The sequence below is a fragment of the Diospyros lotus genome, chromosome 5 (assembly GCF_014633365.1).
Source record: "Diospyros lotus cultivar Yz01 chromosome 5, ASM1463336v1, whole genome shotgun sequence".
In the NCBI taxonomy this organism is placed as follows: domain Eukaryota; kingdom Viridiplantae; phylum Streptophyta; class Magnoliopsida; order Ericales; family Ebenaceae; genus Diospyros; species Diospyros lotus.
The window spans coordinates 19848022-19871131 of record NC_068342.1 but is presented as its reverse complement, the minus strand read 5'-3'; the positions used below and the strand labels follow the sequence as shown (position 1 = coordinate 19871131).

The 23110-nt window shown below is 34.4% G+C and overlaps 1 protein-coding gene across 1 annotated transcript; it reads right to left on the bottom strand.

Annotated features, from left to right (window-relative positions):
* Positions 1–10581: 10581 nt before the first annotated feature.
* Positions 10582–10920, bottom strand: LOC127802142 (uncharacterized). Its single transcript, XM_052337838.1, has one exon. The coding sequence runs from the start codon at positions 10918–10920 to the stop codon at positions 10582–10584; it is 339 nt and encodes a 112-aa protein (XP_052193798.1).
* Positions 10921–23110: the final 12190 nt, after the last annotated feature.

Here is a 23110-nt window from a genome sequence, read left to right as displayed (position 1 = left end):
AATATTATTTAAATTTATTAATAAATTATAAAAGAAACACTAAAAAATTAAAATAATAAAATAATATTTAACTTTTGGCTAATTTAATTTTCCTTGAAAATTTGCTCCATCATTTCCCTCAAAAATTTTGTCCATCTTTTGTTGTTTTGATTTGGTGCAAATTGTTAAGTTTCCTATTTAAAAATAAAAACTTATGAAATTTAACTATCGTTATAATATTAGGATATTTTGTTGTAATATTTTGTTATAAAATATTGGAGTCAAAATATTAATTAAATATCTTGACAAACATATTTCATCAAAAATAATTTTAGTCACTATATTTTATCATAAAAAATTAATAAAAAAATATTTTTTCACTATGAATAATATACTCTTATAAAAAATTGTCATAATAAATAATTAATGTAACAGCTCGTTATTGGGTCTATGTCATGGTTAATGATTTTATTTTATTTTGGAGTATAAATATATTTTTATATATCTTAGATTATAGAGAAATATAAAGATTAGAAATTTAATAAATTGAGTTGAGTTTAATGAATGGAGTTGGGCTAATGTGAAAAGCCCAAGAGCATGGGATAACAAAAATTTAAATAAAACCCATTTCTAATGGATTGGGTCTAAACTATGTGGGTTGTGAATTTAGTTAAATTCAAGTGAATTGGGTTGGGCTAAGTTAGAAAATAAACTCTTTACGCTTATGTGAGTTAGGCTTAATTAATAAGAATTGAATTAATGGGTTGAGCTTGAGTCCATTTGCTATGTGGTGAGATAAATTTAAATGGAAATATAATTTATTTGTGAAATGTCTAAAATTGGCATAGGCTTGTGTTTGTGTAAAAGGCAAAATGGTCATTTTGTCAAAGGAGTTGACTTTCCTTCTCTCATTTATCTTCTTGTCGGAGAATCTCTTCTCCATCTTCTTCTTCATTTTACCTCTAGGAGTTTCTTCTTCATTTCTTGATTTAAAGCATCAAGGGTTGGATCTTGGTTCTTGAAGAAAAACCCCTTGTCTTTGATCTTCCATCAACATCAAGGCAAGTTCCCTTGCATCATTTTTTGTTACTCAAGATTTTATCTCTTCTTAAATTTATGTGTAGATCTACTTGATCTTTCTTCAATTTTAAGCATATCTTGCTCAATTTTGTTATGTAAGATTTTCTTTTTGGTTGTAAAATCTTTGTAAAAATCCTTTAAAATTGATGGGTCTTGTCGATGTGATCATTTGGGACTTAATTTACTCTAAAATCCTTCAAGGAATGACATATTTTTGGTTAGATTAGAGCAAAACAATTATTTGTTGGGTTGTTTTGCATTTTGTTTGTATGTTCATTTTGGGCTGTGGTAGCCTACGCATGCTTTATTATTTTGGATATTATTTTAGTAGAAATATCCTATTCGAGATCCGTTTATGGCGTTGTAAATCAGACTCGATGAGCTTCAATTTGATATAAGGCTTGGATTTTTTTGCTTCAATTCGAGCCCCTGGTGGCCTTGTTAATTTATGCTAAACAAATTCATAACTTACTGCTCTATATAATTGGACCTTGCTTGGGTTTTTGCAGTATGACTTTCTGTGGTTATATTCGATTTGTAATCCGTTTGTTTCTATGTAAACTAGACATCATAGGATTCATTTTGGTATAGGATTTAAAATTTTTGGCCATGATTTGGACCCATAAAATCCTTGTTATATTCTACCTTGCTTTGGTTTTTGGGTAATAACTCATTGTGATTATTTTTTATTCTAAATATGATTATTGTTTCAGAAACTAGAGATTTGAGGTTTCGATTTGATATATCTTTCATGTTAGGAAACCAGCCGACCGTGTAGGTTCGATTTTGCCTTATTCAATCCGTAGAGTTGCAAGCGCGAACTCCTCCAAGTCAGTCCACACGATCGACCCTTTCCACGAATGCCTCGAGTAATGCTAGCAAACCTAGGCGCCTCTTGAGAGAGATCCAAATTTCTTCTCATTTTTCCAACTTCTTAAGCTGCATATTTATAGAGTTAAAAATCCTTATTGTGCCTTGGAAAACCTCTAAACAATTTAGGCCTAGCCCTTAATCACATTGGGCCGAATCTCTCTTTTAAATTGTGGAACGGACTCGACCTAAGTGTGTGATCCCTTAGGTCCACCATTGAGCTAGATGTAGGGCCAATTCTATTGGGTTATATGAAAACCCAATTTATTAGATTTAATTAAACTTATGGGCTTCTTAATTAACACATCTCATGGGCTTCTTAATTAAACTCTTTAATTAATAATTTTAGAATTAATCAAATTAATTCTAAAATCCTACATATCATGGTTAACGTCTAGCAATATGCCATGAATACCTAGCCAATGATGAAAAAACACGAACCTTTTTAGTTGCAACTACCGTGCAGTAAAATCCTTTCATCAATCTATGTCTCGATTGAATTTAGGGTGTGGTTTTATGACGAAATCCTAATCATTCAATAACTATGCATCCATCCCAGATTTATGACTTGATAGGCGAAATCAAAACACATTTTGATTTCCACCTCACCTTGGCCAAGGATTTTCTCAGTCATGAAATCATCGGAATACATAGGACATATTCTTATCTTATTGATAAGTGATGAATCCTATTTCGACATCACAAGCCTTCATATTGATAAGGTTACGCCCAGTGATAATTTGTTAATGACTCCATTAGAATCCAAAAAAGAACCAAAACGTAACCAATCAAATATAAGACTACCATGATGTCTCAAGTCTAAGGATCAATCTGCACTATTGCAACACAAGAATTTCAATTCGACATCAAATAATAACCATTAGGAATTCTGTAGCGAGTCAATTCAGTGTATTTATTCTTTTAATAAGCACCCACATATATGCACTAGTGTCCTCACACCAATGTCCATGAAACGAGACATTCTCCTAATTGTGCATGCATCATATGTACTAGTCTATCTGAGTTATTAGTGTCCAATCCTAATAACTCTATGACTAGGAACATTTAAGATCAAGGCTTGAAAGGAATATGTTTCATGATCATCATCCTTATGCACGACCATATTCCATGAGTCTATTTGATCTATGGACTTTGTCAAGTATGGATTATAATAAATAATGATGACAACCATCAATGACAAATAAAAATATAATGCCTTGCAATAACAATTGATTGAAGATAAAGAATCAAAATATAAAGTATGATCAATTACATGTAAATATAATTGGCTTGTGGGGCATAACTCTAACAATCTCCCACTTGCCCTAAAGCCAATTTCCCATGTATCTTAAGCCCATCTTCTCAAGATGACGTTCAAACACTTGTTGTGACAATGGTTTTGTAAGGGATCTGCTACATTCTCCACTGATGCAACCTTCTCCATTTTGATGTCACCTCGGCCAATTATCTCACGAATTAAATGATATCTCCGAAATATATGTTTAGATCTTTGATGGGACCTCAGTTCCTTTGCTTGAGCAATTGCACCATTGTTATCACAGTACACTAGAACTGGATCAACAATAGTAGGAACCACTCTCAATGCTGAGATAAAATTTCTCATTCAAATTGCTTCCTTTGCAGCATCTGATGCTGCAATATATTCAACTTCAGTGGTAGAATCTATTGTAGTTTCTTGTTTGGAACTCTTCCAACAAACTGCTCCACCATTAAGTGTGAATACATAAACAGACACAGATTTTGAGTCATCTACATCAGACTAAAAACTTGAATCCGTGAAGCATTCCAATTTTAGTTCACCTCCTCCGTAAATCATGAAAGTGTCTTTCGTCCTTCTTAAGTTCTTAAGAACCCCTTTCATAACTTTCCAATGCTTCTCACCTGGATTAGACTGATATCTGCTCATGACACTCAGAGCATGTGAGACATCCAATCTAGTGCATAACATAACATACAGTATGCTACCTATGGTAGAAGCATAGGGTATAGATGCCATTCTTTTCCTCTCCTCTAGAGTCTTTAGAGACATAGACTTGGAGAGAGAAATCCCATGGCGCATTGGAAGAAATCCTCTTTTATATCCTTCCATGTTAAACATTTTTAACATTTTATCTATACACATTGATTGGGACAAACCAAGCATCCTTTTTTATCTATCTCTATAGATCTTAATCCCAAAATATAAGATGTTTCGCCCAAATCTTTCATGGAGAAATTTGTAGATAACCAGGCTTTTCTTGTTTGTAACATACCTACATCATTCCCAATGAGTAGTATGTCATCAACATATAGCACCAGAAAAGTGACTGCACTCCCATTGACCTTCTTGTACACACATGGTTCATAAAAGTTTCTGATGAAATCAAACAATTTAATTGTCTCATCGAAACGTATGTTCCAACTACGGGAAGCTTGTTTTAGTCCATAAATGAACCTTTGAAGCTTACAGACTTTCTGCTCATTTCCATTGGATATGAATCCCTCTGGCTGTTCCATATAAATATCCTCCTTAACGTCACCATTAAGGAAGGTTGTTTTCACATCCATTTTCCATATCTCATAATCATAATATGTGGCTATGGAAAGTAAAATCCGAATGGACTTAAGCATCTCAACTGGTGAAAAAGTTTCCTCAAAATCAATACCTTGAGTTTGAGTGTAACATTTTGCCACCAAATGAGCTTTATAAGTCTCTACCTTTCCATCAACTCCAAGCTTTCGCTTGTAGATCCATTTATAGCCAATAGGTACAATACCTTCAGGAGGATCCACCAAAGTCCATACTTTGTTAAAGTACATGGAATCCATTTTAGATTTCATAGCTTCTTTCTATTTTCCCGAGTCGATATCAGATATCGCCTCCTTGTATGTTCTTGGATCCTTATCCAATAGAAGGTTATCCTTATTACTCTCAACCAAGAAACCATACCTATCAGGAGGTCTTGAGATCCTTTGGGATCTTCGTGAAGATTGTGTGCTTTCAAGTTCAAAGTTATTTTCTGCCTCCACTTATTGTGGGATAGTAGTTTGTGCTTCTTGAATTTCTTCAAGATCTATCATATTGCCATTATTCCCATCCAATAGGAACTCATTTTCTAGAAAAGTGGCGTTCCTTGAAACAAACACCTTTTGTTCAAGGGGGTGATAGAAATAATATCCAATTGATTCCTTTAGATACCCCACAAACTTACACTTAGTGGATCTAATATCCAACTTATCTCCCACTATTTTCTTGACATAGGTAGGACACCCCTATATTCTTAAATATTTGTAACTGGGTGTCTTACCAAACCTCATCTCATATGGTGTCTTAAGCACTGATTTAGAGGGAACTCTATTTAGTAAATGGGCAGTTGTCTCAAGAGCATAGCCCCAAAAAGATAAAGGGAGATCAGCGAAACTCATCATGGATCTAACCATATCTAATAAGGTTCGATTCCTTCGTTTAGAAACCCCATTTAGTTATGGTGTTCCTGGTGGAGTCCACTGGGAGAGAATCACATTCTGTTTAAGATGATTAGTGAATACTGTACTCAAGTATTCTCCCCCTCGATTAGATCGAAGGATCTTAATACTTTTTTCTATTTTTTTTTTCTACTTCATTCTTGAATTCTTTGAAATTTTCAAAGGCTTCTAACTTGTGCTTCATAAGGTGAAAAACCATCTCTTGCACTAACATTTAGTGGCCCATAGACATCTGAATGGAACAAATCCAATAGGTTAGATGCACGCTCCACTTGTCCAACAAATGGTGATTTTGTCATCTTTCCTTTAAGACATGATTCACAAGTTGGAATTGACTGTAAGTCAAACAAGTTCAATAACCTATTTTTAACCAATTCATTTATTTTGTCTTTGGATATATGACCTAACCTTAAATGCCACATGTAAGCATAATTTTGATCAACAGCCTTTCTTTTGTTACTTTGTTGTAAACAAATCATGGAATCATTAGTTTGAACATAATACAAATTTATATAATAAAACACAATGGTTTTTGAAAATGTATACATTTCAATGGCTCAGATTGATTTTTTTCAGATGAATGGCTTAGATCATTTTTTTTCCCGCTCAGTCACTTCCCATATCTCTCTCCCTCTCCCTCTGTAGTTCTTTCCTGCCCAGTCACTTCCCATATGTTTCTCTTTTTCTATCCCACTCTTTCTCTCTCTTTCTCCCACCCACCCGCCTCCCTTACTCACTGCCTCTCTCTCTATCTTTCTCCCTCTCACCCACCCACGGGCAGCTCTCCATTAGGTAGCGAGCAGCTCTTCATTGCGGCCGGCCCGCCTGAAGCTCTCCATTGCCACCTCCTCACTTCCGCGTCGCCTCCAGCTCCATCGCTATATGTATGCATGTGGATGTATATGTGTGTGTGTGCGTGTAACTGTATTTTTTGCATTTTGTGTGTGAGCATGTGTATGTATATGTGTGTATTTTGTGTGTGTGTTGTAGTCATTTGATATATATATTTTGTGTGTGTGTGTGTGTGTGTGTATTTTGTGTGTGTCCACAATCTGTTTGTTGAAGATAGGGGCAGAAGTATGCGTATGTGCGTGTATGTATTTTTCTTTGTTTTCCAACTCTGATGACAAGCATATAGCTCCTTGAGCTTCTGGGTTTTTGTTTTTAATGCTTAAGAAAGTTTTGGGTTTAGTTGGTTGGGGTTTTCTTTGGTGAAATTGGGTGTTTGATGATGAAATGGTTTTCCAAATCTCTACTTTTGGATCGTTTCTCACTTTCGATTTTGCCCAATTTTCTGATATGGGTTTCTCATATGTGAACAGACATTTGCAACTTCACATCATTATCGATCTTAAGTGAAGTTGCAACAGTGAATGATACATACACACAGTGAAAAGGAGATAGCCCACAGTGTGTGCGTGTGTAATGATGTGAAGTATTTGCAATGAATATATGTATTGGAAACACAGTGTGTGCGCGTGTGTATGTATATAGAATATATGTATTGGAAACAGTGTGTGCGCGTGTGTATGAATATATGTATTTGCAATGAATATATGTATATATGATGTGAATGATTCATTCCTTCACTAAGTTACCAATCTTACCGATTTTATGTATATATTCATTGCAACAGTGTGTGCGTGTGTATGTATATAGATTTTTTACATTTAGTATTGGAAGCACCAAAAAATATAACAAAAGAAAAAAAAATTATGATTTGGACCCTTGTTCAAACATTTTCTTAAAAATTTTATTCAATTTCTAACATTGGATACAATTAAGTTGGACCCAAATATACAATTTTATTTTTTAAAAATTTTATGGGACGAAAATGAGTTATAATTTTATTTTTATTTTTTTATGTGTTTATGTAGGTCCTACTCTTATAAAATTATGTGTTTATATATAATTATATGTGTTTATGTAATCTTACAAATACACACAGTGAATGATAATATATTTTATGTATATATTCATTGCGAACAGTGTGTGCGTGTGTATGTATATAGATTTTTTACATTTTGTGTGTGTGTGCGCTGTACATTTTTTACATTTAGTATTAGAAGCATAAAAAAATATAACAAAAGAAAAACAAATTATGAGTTGGACCCACTGTTCAAACAATCTGTTCAAACATTTTCTTAAAAATTTTATTCAATTTCTAACATTGGGTACAATTAAGTTGGACCCAAATATATAATTTTATTTTTTAAAAATTTTATGGTACGAAAATGAGTTATAATTTTATTTTTTTATTTTTTTCATGTGTTTATGTGGGTCCCACTCTTATAAAATTATGTGTTTATATACAATTATATGTGTTTATGTAATCTTACAAAATTTTATGTGTAAAAATTTTGTGTTTATACAATTTTATGTGTTTATATGTAGGTCCCAAATATATGTGTTTATATAGGTCACACTCTCAAATTGAAAAATTATGCTCTAATTTTAATTTTATCATTTTAATGTGATTGTTAAAATACATCTATTCTAAACATTGGATTGGCCTTTTATCATTTTGGTTTATATTTTTTTTTTCTTCTCATCATCTATTCTATCCATGACAGTTATTTATTTAAATAAAATATTAAATTTTATTATCTGATTTGGTAGCAACTGATTTGTTTTTTAGGTTAAAGTGCAATAGTTATGGACAATATTACTATTTTTTATCAAGTAAGTTTTTTTTTTTTTTTTCTTGTTCATTTAATGTAAGGCCTATTTTGTTTTTTTAAAAAAATACTTATTATATTTAATTTTTTTCTAATAAAATACTTTTTTCCTCATACTTTACAAGTGGATGGAGACTTACACCGAACCGTAATATCGACTCGGTTTACTAATTTTTTTATTTATGTGTATCAAGTTTTATTTATCACTCTAAAGTGTTTACATGTATAGGTTCGATTTCTTCAAGAAAGAAATGTTAATGTTGTTATTCGTGATGAGTGTGACCTTAATAGCATTCGTGAGGTAAGCCTAAAAGTCACTTCAACATTAGTTTACTTATTTTTTATTATTATAGGCAAAGACAAAGGAAAAAAAAAAGACTATCCCTTGCAAATGGAAGAAAAATGTCCATCTCGTGGTATGGTTTCTCAACAATTTTTAAAAGTTGCTGTTAGGAATTTAGTATCATATACTCTTTTTTATTTATATTTTTAAAATATATATATTTTAAATATTTAATATGAATTTTGTTTTTCTGAAACATGTTAAAGTAAGCATTAATATGAAGTATGTTAAAGTAAGCATTAAAAAGAGAAGAAAACGATTAAGAGAAAAACACATGTTGCATTTACAGTATAGCATAATAATATATAAAAATATAAGAGAAGAAAATGAATATGTGATAAAAAGGAAACTACATAATACAAGAAGAGTAAAAGAAAAGTAGAAAACATTACACGCTAAAGAAAAAATGACATTATATTTGGTAATAATATTAATACAAATATAATTAGTTTTGATTTTAATTAGGGTGAAAATCTCATTTTTATTCAAAAAACAAGGGATGTCTCTTTTTTGTTAAAGAAAGTAGTAAAAAAACAAACCAAAGATATTTTGAAGAATAAATCAATCTTTATTTGATGCTATGTTTTACTCTATTATTTTAGAACAAACAAATTACGTATTTGAAAAAAATAAATTTTAAGTTTTCATTAACATTTTTTTTACTCCCAATTGAAAACTTAACATTTGTTTTTACCCCAAACTTAATTATATATGTTTAATTAATGAGATAAATAGGGGGATGTTTGTGAGAACAAAGAAGGAGAAGGAAAAATAGGTAAGAGGAAGAGAGAGTAATGTAAGAGAGGGGGGAACAGTGGGCTGAGAAACTTAGAAATAGGAGGGCTGCGAACACAGAGGGAAGGGTGACGGGTCGGTGCTCGCGGCGGGGAGGGGGACGACGACGGACGATGCTCGCGACGATGGTAGGGTGAGCGGAGTGACGGTCGACAAATGGTACTCTTTGAGCGGTGGGTTGTTTTAGAGAGAGAGAGAACGGGGGATGGTGGAGGAGATGAAGAGATAGGGGTGATGACGGATTTGGTTCGGTGGTATGGCGGCGGGGGGCGACAGCAAGCGGTGTTAATGGCGGGGGGTGACCGGTGGGAGGGGTGCGAATAGGGAGCGGTGGTGGTGGGGGCGAAGGGGGCGACAACGGACAGTAGTGCTTTTTGCGATGGAGGGGTGCGAATCTGAGTTCAGTGCTTGATTATTTCGCATTCAAATTCAATATTTGATTTTTTTTAGTTACATCGTGCCTTCAGGCACGGGTTATCCCTAGTTATTTGATAAAGCACTAGTACCATATAAAAAACCATTTTTAAAAATAGAACAAACTCCATTAGAAATTGTAAAATTAAAACCTTTTTTTGTCCAAAACGGGAATAGAAATAATGTTCTTGATAATGTCTGGCACATGAAAACAATCATTCAAAACTAACTTTATTCTAGATTCTAAAACTAAATAAACTGTCCCTATGGCTATAGCAGCAACTCTTGCTCCATTCCCAAGCCATAGAGAAGCCTCATCTTTATTTAGTCTCCTGTTTGTTGTCATCAACTGCAAATCATTGCAAATATGACTACCACATTCGGTATCTAATACCCAAGAAGCATCATTAATTGAAAGGTTAATTTTAACAAAGTACATACTTGAATCATAACGTTTCTGTTTTAGTTCGCAAGATAAGTCTTGCAATTCCTTTTCCAGTGCCCAAGTTTTCCACAATGGAAGCAATTTCCTTTCTCCGATTGACTTGGCTTTGCTTTCTTGACTTCACCCTTAGGCTTTGTCTTCCCCTTTTGAGAACTCTTCTCTTTACCTTGCTTTGACCAATTCTTCTTTGGTTTTGAGGAATGTGAGGAACCAATAAGCATGACAGGTTTATCCTTCTTCATTGTCATCTCAGCAGTTTTCAACATGTTAAGCAGCTCAGGAAGAGTAGTCTGAAGCTTATACATATTGAAATTCATGACAAAATGATCAAATGAATCAGGAAGAGATTGTAAAATAAGATCTACATATAGATCATTATCCATGACAACACTCAAAGACTCAAGCTTTTCTATCAGGTTTATCATTTTCAATGCACGAGTATTGACTGATTCACCATCTGTCATATGGGCCCTGAAAAGTTCCTTTGAGATCTAATATCTCACATATCTAGTCTGCTCACCATACAACTCTTGTAGGTGCAAATGAATCTCTGCTGCATGCTCCATGTTCTCGTGTTGCTTTTGCAGCTCATTGGACATCGATGCTATCATATAGTAACGAGCATGAATATCATCATCTTTCCACTTCTGCCAAGTGGTTAGTTCCTCTAGGGTGGATGCCTCTGAAACTTTTTCAGGTGGGGCCTTATCTATCACATATGTTATTTTTTCGGAATCCAAAACAATTTTGAGATTCCTTAGCCAATCCAGATAATTGGGACCTGTCAACTTGTTAGTGTCTAGCAAACCTGCAAGCGGATTCTTGGCCATTTTTTATTTCACAAATTTGCAAAGATAAACATGATAATACATTTACACATTCAATCAATTACATTCACATATGATTAAGGACTTTTTTTGTTATAAGTGATACTCCCACTATTTTAATCAAATCTTAGCACTCTCAAAATAAGATTTGAAAAGCTTAAATACATAGGCTTTCTAGTGGGCTTGAGACCCAATTAAAATTACCATAAACTCGAATAATATCGTAGCTCTTATAGTAATTTTAAAAGGTAGGTAACTCTTACCAATTACATCTCATGTAACCCTCAAACTATTTTGACTCATATTTGCATAAACTCAAATATTATTGACGTTCTTATGCAAAACATGTTAAGTCAGACCATCATTAAACACAAGTGTGACAAATAGAGATACCCCTAAATAATATTAACCATAGTATTTCTACATATCACCTAATGTACATCAACATGCATAACATATAATATAGATTGCCATACTTAGTATGTCCCAAATAATATTGGCGATGCATATCAAACATGAAAACCTCATGTCATATGCCAATGATGGAAGGCCATGGAGAAATTAAACTCTTTTGATTTCCCCGTTCACCACTTAATATTCATACTTAAAACAATTTTTAGAAAGGGGTTTTTAATCTTTCATTTAGATCATAATACATGCATCTAACACATTGCATAATTTATTCATCATAAGCATGCATCTTATACACAATGATACTAACATGTTATTAGCATGTATCTTAGAAATCATAAAACCATCTCATGCAATGAAGATCACATTTGAATACAAGTTAAAAGGACATGTAAACAAAATAGATTTTTAGCCTTTACATTTATAAAACACATAACAGATTATGCACCGCCCCATACAGGGGTTCAGGTGCAGCGCCCCCGATGGGGTTGAGATCATATCAACATTAGATAGTAGCTCGGTTTAGATCATATCATAAAAACTTGCAAAACAGTATGTAGTTCGACAGAATGTTGTTCCTTATATCATATCAAAAAGACTTGGTGTTCGGTTTTGATCGAATCATAAACCTAGCACCCAGCAAACTATTTGAACAGATACTGATCATGCCAAACGATAAACAAATATTGATCGCATCATTATTGATGTTTGTTTAAACACTGATCATATCATAATTGCTATTCGTTTCAAAAAATAAACTTATGTTGATCATATCAAAACAGATCCATATACTGTTCGAACAGATAATAAAACAGTTTCGATTTTTCACATTGATCATATCAAGCATTGCTATTTGAACCAAAACTGATCTCGATTTGATCATATCAAACCGATTCTTTTCGAACATGTTGTTCGATAACATGACCCCATAATCTGAATCGGTTTCAATCTTATTGCATGCCGATTACAGATCTTATTTAACCCTCGAAAACAAACAGATTCGAAGCATGACTGAAACAGCAAAATAATGGCAGAACCAAATCGTTTCTATGCATCAGTTTCATATCACATTAAAAACTGATTAAAGAACTTTATAATCTACCATCTTAGCATGCTGATTCGATGCATAAATCATCCATCAAATAATGGAAGAACCAAAATCAATGCTGATTCGTTACTGCATAAATGATCCATCAATTAATGGCAGAACCGAAATTGAGACAGATTCGTTACATTGCCATAAAACGATCGAATCAAAATATAGATAACGAAATCATTAAAGGTTCGAAATAACCTTGCTCTGATACCACTGTTAGGAAACCAGTAGACCGCGTAGCTTTAATTCTGCCTTATTCAATCCGTAGAGTCGCAAGCGTGAACTCCTCCAAGTTGGTCCACACGATCGACCCTTTCCACGAACACCTTGAGTAGTGCTAGCAACCCTAGGCGCCTCTTGAGAGAGATCCAAATTTCTTCTCCTTTTTCCAGCTTCTTAAGCCGCATATTTATAGAGTTAAAAACCCTAATCGTGACTTGGAAAACCCCTAAACAATTTAGGCCCGATCCTTAATCACATTGGGCCGAATCTCTCTTTTAAATTGTGGAACGGACCTAAGTGTGTGACCCCTACATATCATGGTTAACATCTAGCAATATACCATGAATACCTAGCCAACGATGAAAAAACATGAACATTTTCAATTACAACTACCGTGCAGTAAAATCCTTTCATCAATCTATGTCCCGATTGAATTTAGGGTATGGTTTTATGACAAAATCTTAATCATTCAATAACTATGCATCCATCTCAGATTTATGACTTGATAGGCGAAATCAAAACACATTTTGATTTCCACCTCACCTTGGCCAAGGATTTTCTCAGTCATGAAATCATCGGAATACATAGGACATCTTCTCATCTTATCGATAAGTGATGAATCCTATTTCGACATTCACAAGCCTTCATATGTGATAAGGTTACGCCTATTGATAATTTGTTAATGACTCCATTAGAATCTAAAAAGAACCAAAACATAACTAGTCAAATATAAGACTACCATGATGTCTCAAGTCTAAGGATCAATCTGCACTATTGGAACACAGGAATTCCAATTCGGCATCAAATAATAACCATTAGGAATTCTGTAGCGGGTCAGTTCAGTGTACTTATTCTTATAATAAGCACCCATATATATGCACTAGTGTCTTCACACCAATGTCCATGAAATGAGACATTCTCCTAATTGAGCATGCATCATATGTGCTAGTATATCTGAGTTATTAGTGTCCAATCCTAATAACTCTATGACTAGGAACATTTAAGATCAAGGCTTGAAAGGAATATGTTTCATGATCGTGTTCCCTATACACGACCATATTCCATGAGCCTATTTGATCTATGAACTTTGTCAAGTATGGATTACAATAAATAATGATGACAACCATCAATGACAAATAAAAACATAATGTCTTGCAATAACAATTGATTGAAGATAAAGAATCAAAATGAAAAGTATGATCAATTACATATAAATATAATTGGTTTGTGGGGGCATAACTCTAACAGAAATTTGACTGAGAAACGAGCTCAAAATAGACCTTTGAAGTTACCTTTTGAAATTTGGAAATTTTCTAAAAATTTTGTCTAATTAATCCTGTTTATGCGAGATTTTTCTTAATTATTGATGATTGACATGAAATTAGGATATGCTTATGTGATGCATTTTTATATTGATTTGCGCACTTATTATTTTACACAACAGCTATGTTAGTGGGTGAGAAAAGGATATCATATGAGCGCCTGATGCGAGTGAGGTGGCCATCAACCCTGTAGGCAAGGCTCAAATTGTTATTGCTTGTTGATGTATTTTCATAATGTATATATATTCATGAATGGATATATTAGCTATGGGAGTATTGGAATTATGTGAAAAATTACTTATTGTTGATACATGTGTATAAGCATGGAAATGATTACATGGTATGTATAATAATCACGGTATCAAAAATTGATGTAAATGGAAAATTTATGAGTTGTGTTATACTGATATCTTCTCATAGAGTTGTGGTTTACTCTATCTTGATTATCCATGCTTTTAATTCTATATCTTCATATTTTATAAATATACTTGCTGAGCCCTGTGGCTCACATTGTTTACTTTCATGTCATTCCAGGTAAAGGTAAAATAGTGGTTGAAGGCGAGTCTAGTAGGGCTAGAGCCCAGGGTTACTGTTGAGCCAACTTGCTCCAATCAACTTATTGTGTATTTTGATATTTAACAAAATATAATTTTGGTAAAACTATGTTTGATATATTTAAATCCCCTAATAGAATTTTTTTATATGTCTTAAGTATTATAGTATTTTGTGTATCAAAATGAATTAAGAAATGTTATTTCTTTAAGTTTGGAAAATTATTGCATTATAAGGATACATATAAGAAAATATTTTCATTTTTAAAAACTATCTCTCGATATTTTGATAACTAATATTCATTGATGTTAAAATAATTTTTAATGAATTTTTCAAAAAATAGAATGTATGTATTTTGGAGGTGGTAAAATTGTTAAATCCTGAATTTGTAGTAAAATCAAAATTATATTTTCTTATTGTTTTGGATTTTTAGTTTTTAGATATTTTTATTGAATTCAAATGGGGGGTAATTTTTTATTTATATTTATGTATTAAAGTAAATGGAAGATAAAATATAAATTAAAGAAAATGAGGACATTTACTTAAACTAAAGAAATGTAAATATCTTGTAATGTATATATGCTATATGGATTATATCTTCAAACAATTGTTATATGTATAAAATTTATTTTCTGTAAAATTGGCCTCAAAAGTCGAGTTTTGGTTATGTGGAGTCGACTCCCCTTAAGTTGAAGTTGACTCTTGTAAAGTTAGAGTCGATCTGGCAGCATTGATGTATTTCAAAGAGTTAACTATAGCATTAGAGAAGTTGACTCCTGTATAACTAGAGTCGACTCCCAGACTCTAACGGTCAGATTTTTCTAATCGTTACAGATCCGTTGGAAGCTCTACTATATATATTAAGCGGAGAAATCTGGAGAAGGCTAATACTGTGACACCCGTAACTTACTTATATGCTTAATGATAATAATATTCATATAAAAATATTCGGAGCTTAAAACCAAAATCATACTTTCTTTAAATCAAATAAAATTCCAAGACATGCTTTATGGCATACATATAGGAAAAGATCAGAGTTCAACCCTAAAAACATTGTTTTCAAAAGGAAACTAAACTTAAGTTCTTGAAAATCCTTTTTAAACAAGCCACCACGCTCCACGTCCATGTCCTGGTCTCCTCATTCATGCTCACCTGGGGGAGGGGGAAACATAAGGGGGGTGACATTACGCAAATCTCAGTAAGTACAAGAGAACCATCATATGTATTTAAACAAGTCATGACATAACATAACATATCGTATGGAGACACGAGAGGTTCCACCAACTTGCAGGGGTAAGAACCCTCGTGCGTAGCGTTACCGAGCTCTGGTCCCAAAACTTGCGTGAACATAACATAACATGAGGGACCACATAACATAGTTCATGGTCATGCTTAAACATCATAAATAGTTCATAATGTACTTACCTTAACTTGGTTTGATGAGATTTGAATGCTGAAGGCTTCACCTTTACAAAAAGCTCGAAGCACTCCCGTCTAGCATGAATTTATCCCAATTTAGAATGAGGAAACTCTTGGCCATGAGCCCTATTTATAGGCTTGGAAACTTGGTCACCAAGTAAGTCACAATCATTTCAAATCTTTTCTAAATCTTTCAAGATATTCCAATCATTTCAAATCTTCTAAAATATTCTCTAATCATTCCATATCTTCTAAAATATTCTATAATCATTCTTATCAAATCTTATCCAAATAAGATCTTATCAAATCTTATCCAAATCAAATCAAATATTATCCTTAAAGTCATCATGAGGCTTAATCTTTATCTCTAAAGTCATCATGAACACTTATCTTATCTCTAAAGTCATCATGAATACTTATCTTATCTCTAAAGTCATCATGAGCCTTCATCTTATCTCTAATATCATCATGAGGCTTCATCCTTATCTCTAATATCATCAGGAGGCTTCATCCTTATCTCTAAAATCATTTATAAGGCTTTTCTTGAATCTCCCAAATGCCATTAGTAAAAAGGTTTCAATAATTACACTTTGGCCCAAACTTTTCAGGTAATTGCACTTAGACCCTTTTCAACTTGGTCCCTAGGCCAATTTTTAATTGCATTTTAGTCCCCGAAGAAAGGACTAATTACGCTAATACCCCTAGTTTTTAGGTAAATTACACTTTTACCCGAACCTCAATATTTACGATTTTACCACTGGCTCAAAATTGAACCTTTGTCTCAAGGCTTCTATAATCCCTTGAAATGACATATTTCCTCAAGTATTAGAAGCTAAAATAAAATCCCAAGTATTACATTATATTTTAGTTTAAAAATCTTGGGCGTTACAATCTACCCTCCTAGAAAAATTTTCGTCCTCGAAAATTTACCTTACTTCTCGTCATCAAACAGCTGGGGATATTTGGATCGCATATCGTCCTCGCGCTCCCATGTTGCTTCTTCAACTGAATGATGTTGCCATAACACCTTGACCAACGGTATATCTTTATTGCGAAGCCTTCGTACCTCCTGAGTAACAATGCTTATTGGTGCCTCCTCATATTTCAGGTCTTGCTGTATCTCTAATGGTTGATGCTTTATTACATGGGTTGGGTCGGGGACATACTTTCTGAGCATTGATATGTGGAAAACGTCATGTACTGCTGAGAGTTCTGGTGATAAGGCTAGCTGATAAGCAACGTTCCCAACCCACTTTAAGATCTCAAACGGGCCTATAAATCGAGGTCTAAGCTTTCCTTTCTTCCCAAACCGTAAAACTCCTTTTATGGGCGTAACTTTTAAGAATACCTTATCACCAATGGAAAACTCCAAATCCCTTCTTCTTTTATCTATATAGTTTTTCTGTCTATCTTAAGCCTTCTTCATACTATCTTTGATCTTTTCAATGGGTTGTACAGTTTGTTCCACAATCTCTGGACCCAAAATCTTCCGCTCGCCAACTTCATTCCAATGAACAGGTGATCTGCATTTCCTTCCATATAGCGCCTCATAGGGTGCCATGCCAATAGATGCATGGTGACTATTGTTGTATGCGAATTCAATTAATGGTAGATGTTTCTCCCAATGTCCACCAAATTCTAGGGTACAAATACGAAGCATATCCTCTAAAGTTTGTATTGTCCTTTCAGATTGTCCATCTGTCTAAGGATGAAAAGCTGTACTAATACTTAATTTGGTTCCCATGGCTCTGTGTAAGCTCATCCAAAAGTTGGATGTGAACCTTGGTTCCCTATCCGATACAATGGAAACTGGAACACCATGTAGTCTTACTGTTTCCTTAATGTACAGTCGTGCAAGCTGATCCATTGTAAATGTCATCCGAATAGGTAAGAAGTGAGCTGATTTGGTAAGTCGATCCACGATCACCCAAATAGCCTCATGTCCTGTTACTGATTTGGGAAATCCTACAACAAAGTCCATCGTCACATGTTCCCATTTCCACTCTGGAACCTCCAATGGTTGCAGTAACCCTGTTGGTCGTTGGTGCTCAGCTTTCACCTGCTGACATATCAAACACTTCTCAACAAATTTAGCTATGTCTTCTTTCATATTCCTCCACCAAAACACTGCCTTTAGGTCACGATACATCTTTGTACTTCCAGGATGTACAGAATAAGGAGTGGAGTGGGCTTCTTCTAGAATTTCTTGCCTTAGTTCCTCAAAGTTTGGCACACACAGTCTCCCTTGGTAGTAGAGTGTGTCATCACTAGCTATTGTGAAGTCCTTCCACTTCTTGGTGTTAACCTCAGCTTTGATGTATTCAAAGAATTGGTCTCCCTTCTGATGGCTCTTAATCCGATCACGGAGAGTCAGTCGAACAGAGAGTGCTGCCATACGAGCATTAGAATTAGATGACGTAGCAACAAACTCGAGGCTTAACCTCTCGAACTCCTTCCACAAAGGCTTTTGTGATGTCAAAGCTGCTACTTGGCTCATTTTCTTTCTACTCAAGGCGTCAGCCACCACGTTTGCTTTGCCCGGGTGGTAGTGGATTTCACAATCATAATCCTTCACCAATTCTAGCCATCTCCTTTGTCTCATATTCAACTCTTTTTGTGTGAATATGTACTTAAGGCTCTTATGATCGGTATAGATATCGCATTTACCTCCGTATAGATAGTGTCTCCAGATTTTCAAGGTATGCACTACTGCAGCAAGTTCTAGGTCATGTGTAGGATAGTTTTGCTCATAAGGCTTCAACTTCCTTGATGCATAGGCAACTACCTTACCTTTTTGCATCAATAAGCATCCAATTCCTTGTTTGGACGCATCACTATAAATAACAAAACCTTCTGTCCCTTCAGGAATAGTTAATACTAGCGCGTTGACCAGCCTCTTCTTTAATTCTTCAAAACTAATTTCACATTTCTCTATCTATTCAAACTTAGTACCTTTGCGAGTCAGCTACGTCAAAGGCCCTGCCAATTTGGAGAACCCTTTGATGAACCTCCTGTAGTATCCAGCTAAACCCAAAAAGCTGCGAACCTCATTTACATTGGTTGGTCTTGACCAATTTAATACCGCTTCTACTTTGCTGGGGTCCACTTCTATTCCTTGAGCTATGACAACATGTCCAAGGAATACCACCCGCTCCAACCAAAATTCGCACTTCTTGAATTTTTCAAATAGCTTCTTTTCCTTTAAGATCCCTAAAACAACCCTCAAATGTTTTTCATGCTCTTCTTCACTTCGAGAATACACCAATATATCATCAATAAAGACGATGACAAATTTATCCAAGTACTCATAAAAAACTCGATTCATTAGGTCCATAAAAACTCCAGGCGCATTAGTCAAGCCAAAGGGCATGACTAAAAACTCATAATGACCATACCGAGTTCTGAAAGCTGTCTTCGAGATGTCACTAGATTTGATCCTCAACTGGTGATATCCTGACCTTAGATCAATCTTTGAGAATACTTGTGCACCTTGTAACTGATCAAACAAGTCCTCAATCCTGGGAAGAGGATACTTGTTCTTAATAGTAATCTTATTCAATTCTCGGTAATCGATGCACATCCTCATTGATCCGTCTTTCTTCTTGACAAATAATACCGGTGCTCCCCAGGGGGATACACTTGGTCGAATAAATCTTTTCCCCAAAAGTTCCTCTAACTGGGTTTTCAACTCATGTAGCTCCTTTGGTGCCATCCTGTAAGGAGCTTTAGAAATAGGTGCGGAACCAGGCACTAGATCAATAGTGAACTCTACTTCTCGTTCTGGTGGCATTTCAGTCAGGTCATCAGGGAAGACCTCTGAAAAGTCCTTTACTACTTCAACGTTATTCACTATTAATTCTTTTCCTCCCTTAACCACCACTGACATTAAGAATCCAATACATCCTTCCGACTGTAATAGTTTCTTGGCTTTTAATGCTGAAATGACACGGGGAAGGTATTTTGTCTCAGCCACTGAAAGGCAAAGTTCTATCCCTTCAGGATACTTACAAACTATTTCCTTTTCAAAGCATAGAATGGTCGCATGGTGCTTGGAAAGCCAGTCCATTCCCAAAATCACATCGAATTCTTGCATATCTAAGACATATAAGGTTGTTTCTAAAAACTTTCCCTCGACCTCCACCTTAGCTATTCTTACTACATGATTCGTGCTTAATTACGATTCATTTTGCAAGCTCTTCTTGATGGACTTGATTCCTAATTGCTTTCATTCTAATAAGCCCTTCTTAAACAAGTATTTCCGCTATAATCATGAACTCTTGAGTTTGGAGCAATATCACTAGCGAAAAACGCATACTAATTAATGACAAATAAGAATCATATCTCTCACATACTTATTCCAACATGAGCTTCATACGTGTGCATACATATAACAACATACGCTCATAAATATAGCTTGAGGGAATAACTGCATAGTTAAGGGGGATATGACTTGCATGAGCATAGTATCCCTAAAGAATAAGCATAACAATTCTTATAACTTACCCGGAGATTAGAAGCTTGAACGGGACGTGGTGGATTTTCATGTTTCCTCAAAAGCATTTCCTTAAAAAATTTTACTAAAAGCACAAAAATTTTCTTTAAAAACAATTTGAGTCTATAGGAAAGTAAACTTTGCTCTGATACCACAATGTGACACCCGTAACTTACTTACATGCTTAATGATAATAATATTCATATAAAAATATTCGGAGCTTAAAACCAAAATCATACTTTCTTTAAATCAAATAAAATTCCAAGACATGCTTTATGGCATACATATAGGAAAAGATCAGAGTTCAACCCTAAAAACATTGTTTTCAAAAGGAAACTAAACTTAAGTTCTTGAAAATCCTTTTTAAACAAGCCACCATGCTCCACGTCCATGTCCTGGTCTCCTCATTCATGCTCACCTGGGGGAGGGGGAAACATAAGAGGGGTGACATTACGCAAATCTCAGTAAGTACAAGAGAACCATCATATGTATTTAAACAAGTCATGACATAACATAACATATCGTATGGAGACACGAGAGGTTCCACCAACTTGCAGGGGTAAGAACCCTCGTGCGTAACGCTACCGAGCTCCGGTCCCGGAACTTGCATGAACATAACATAACATAGTTCATGGTTATGCTTAAACATCATAAATAGTTCATAATGTACTTACCTTAACTTGGTTTGATGAGATTTGAATGCTGAAGGCTTCACCTTTACAAAAAGCTCGAAGCACTCCCGTCTAGCATGAATTTATCCCAATTTAGAATGAGGAAACTCTTGGCCATGAGCCCTATTTATAGGCTTGGAAACTTGGTCACCAAGTAAGTCACAATCATTTCAAATCTTTTTTAAATCTTTCAAGATATTCCAATCATTTCAAATCTTCTAAAATATTCTCTAATCATTCCATATCTTCTAAAATATTCTGCAATCATTCTTATCAAATCTTATCCAAATAAGATCTTATCAAATCTTATCCAAATCAAATCAAATATTATCCTTAAAGTCATCATGAGGCTTAATCTTTATCTCTAAAGTCATCATGAACACTTATCTTATATCTAAAGTCATCATGAATACTTATCTTATCTCTAAAGTCATCATGAGCCTTCATCTTATCTCTAATATCATCATGAGGCTTCATCCTAATCTCTAATATCATCATGAGGCTTCATCCTTATCTCTAAAATCATTTATAAGGCTTTTCTTGAATCTCCCAAATGCCCTTAGTAAAAAGGTTTCAATAATTACACTTTGGCCCAAACTTTTCAGGTAATTGCACTTAGACCCTTTTCAACTTGGTCCCTAGGCCAATTTTTAATTGCATTTTAGTCCCCGAAGAAAGGACTAATTACGCTAATACCCCTAGTTTTTAGGTAAATTACACTTTTACCCGAACCTCAATATTTACGATTTTGCCACTGGCTCAAAATTGAACCTTTGTCTCAAGACTTCTATAATCCCTTGAAAGGACATATTTCCTCAAGTATTAGAAGCTAAAATAAAATCCCAAGTATTACATTATATTTTTGTTTAAAAATCTTGGGCGTTACAAATACTCTATTAAGATCCATCATCTTAAAGCACACCCAAGCTCTTAAGCATCCATTTCAAGCAATCCAAGGCTCAAGCTTAAAGTCCAATCTTTGGAGCCCAAGGCAAAGAAGATATTCTCTCCAAGTGTGGTAAACATTGTATCATTGTATTTTTTCATTTACCTTGTATATTTTCATTGTACTTGTATCCATATTTGTTCAAGATTGTTGGACTTAAGATTGCATTGTAATCACTTTAATTGTGGATTGTGAGTGGCCTCTTAGAGCTCAAGTAATATAAGTGTATTGTTGTAATAGTTTTCAAGGTGAGCTAAAGGGAAAATCTCAGGGTGTACAAGTTTGCTAGGTGATCTTGTGTAGAAACCTAGTAGTGGTTTTAGTGGAACCTCAAGTGTTGGGTTGACCTTGAGAGAGTGGAGTAGGTGTTGGAAACACCGAACCACTATATATTCTTGTGTTGATTATTGTTATTTGTGTATTTATATTGCTATCCTTTTCAAACAGCATATATATTTATAACAAGTATTTTCTTTATATAAGCAAAGCTCAAGAGTTTTTAAAATGGAAGAATTCAGTTGAATAAGTTTTTAACACTTAATTCGCCCTCCTCTTGAGTGGCTATTGTGTGTCAAGGGACCAACAGTTGCAAGGTAGGAAATCCATCTTTTAGCTATTTTTTAGCTTATAACCCTATTTATCCTTTGTTTTGTGGTTAAAAAGAGATGAAAATCTCTATATATAGCAGTTTACAAGTGGTGTTAAGGGTAAAAAAAGGTTAGGGATTGTCAAAGAAGGAAGCTAAGACAAGTTCTTATTCTTTCTTTTAGTTATAAACCTGAGATTAAAGCTTTTGGATTGGTTTTTGTCAAACTCTCTATTTTGGAAGCAAAACTTCTAGATGGTTGTAAAATACGTATCTCCTTTTGTTAAATCCCTTCTTTGATGCTTCTAAAGGATTTTGTTCTCCCTGTTTTTGCTTGGGAATGATGTTGTTTTTAATGGGTTATAGTTTTGGCTGGAGTTTGATCTTTTCTGCCATGGTTCGAGTGAGAAAAGTAGGGGGATCGGGTATTTTTGGGCTCTGTTAGTCGACCGATTACCCCCTGTTTAGCTATAAAG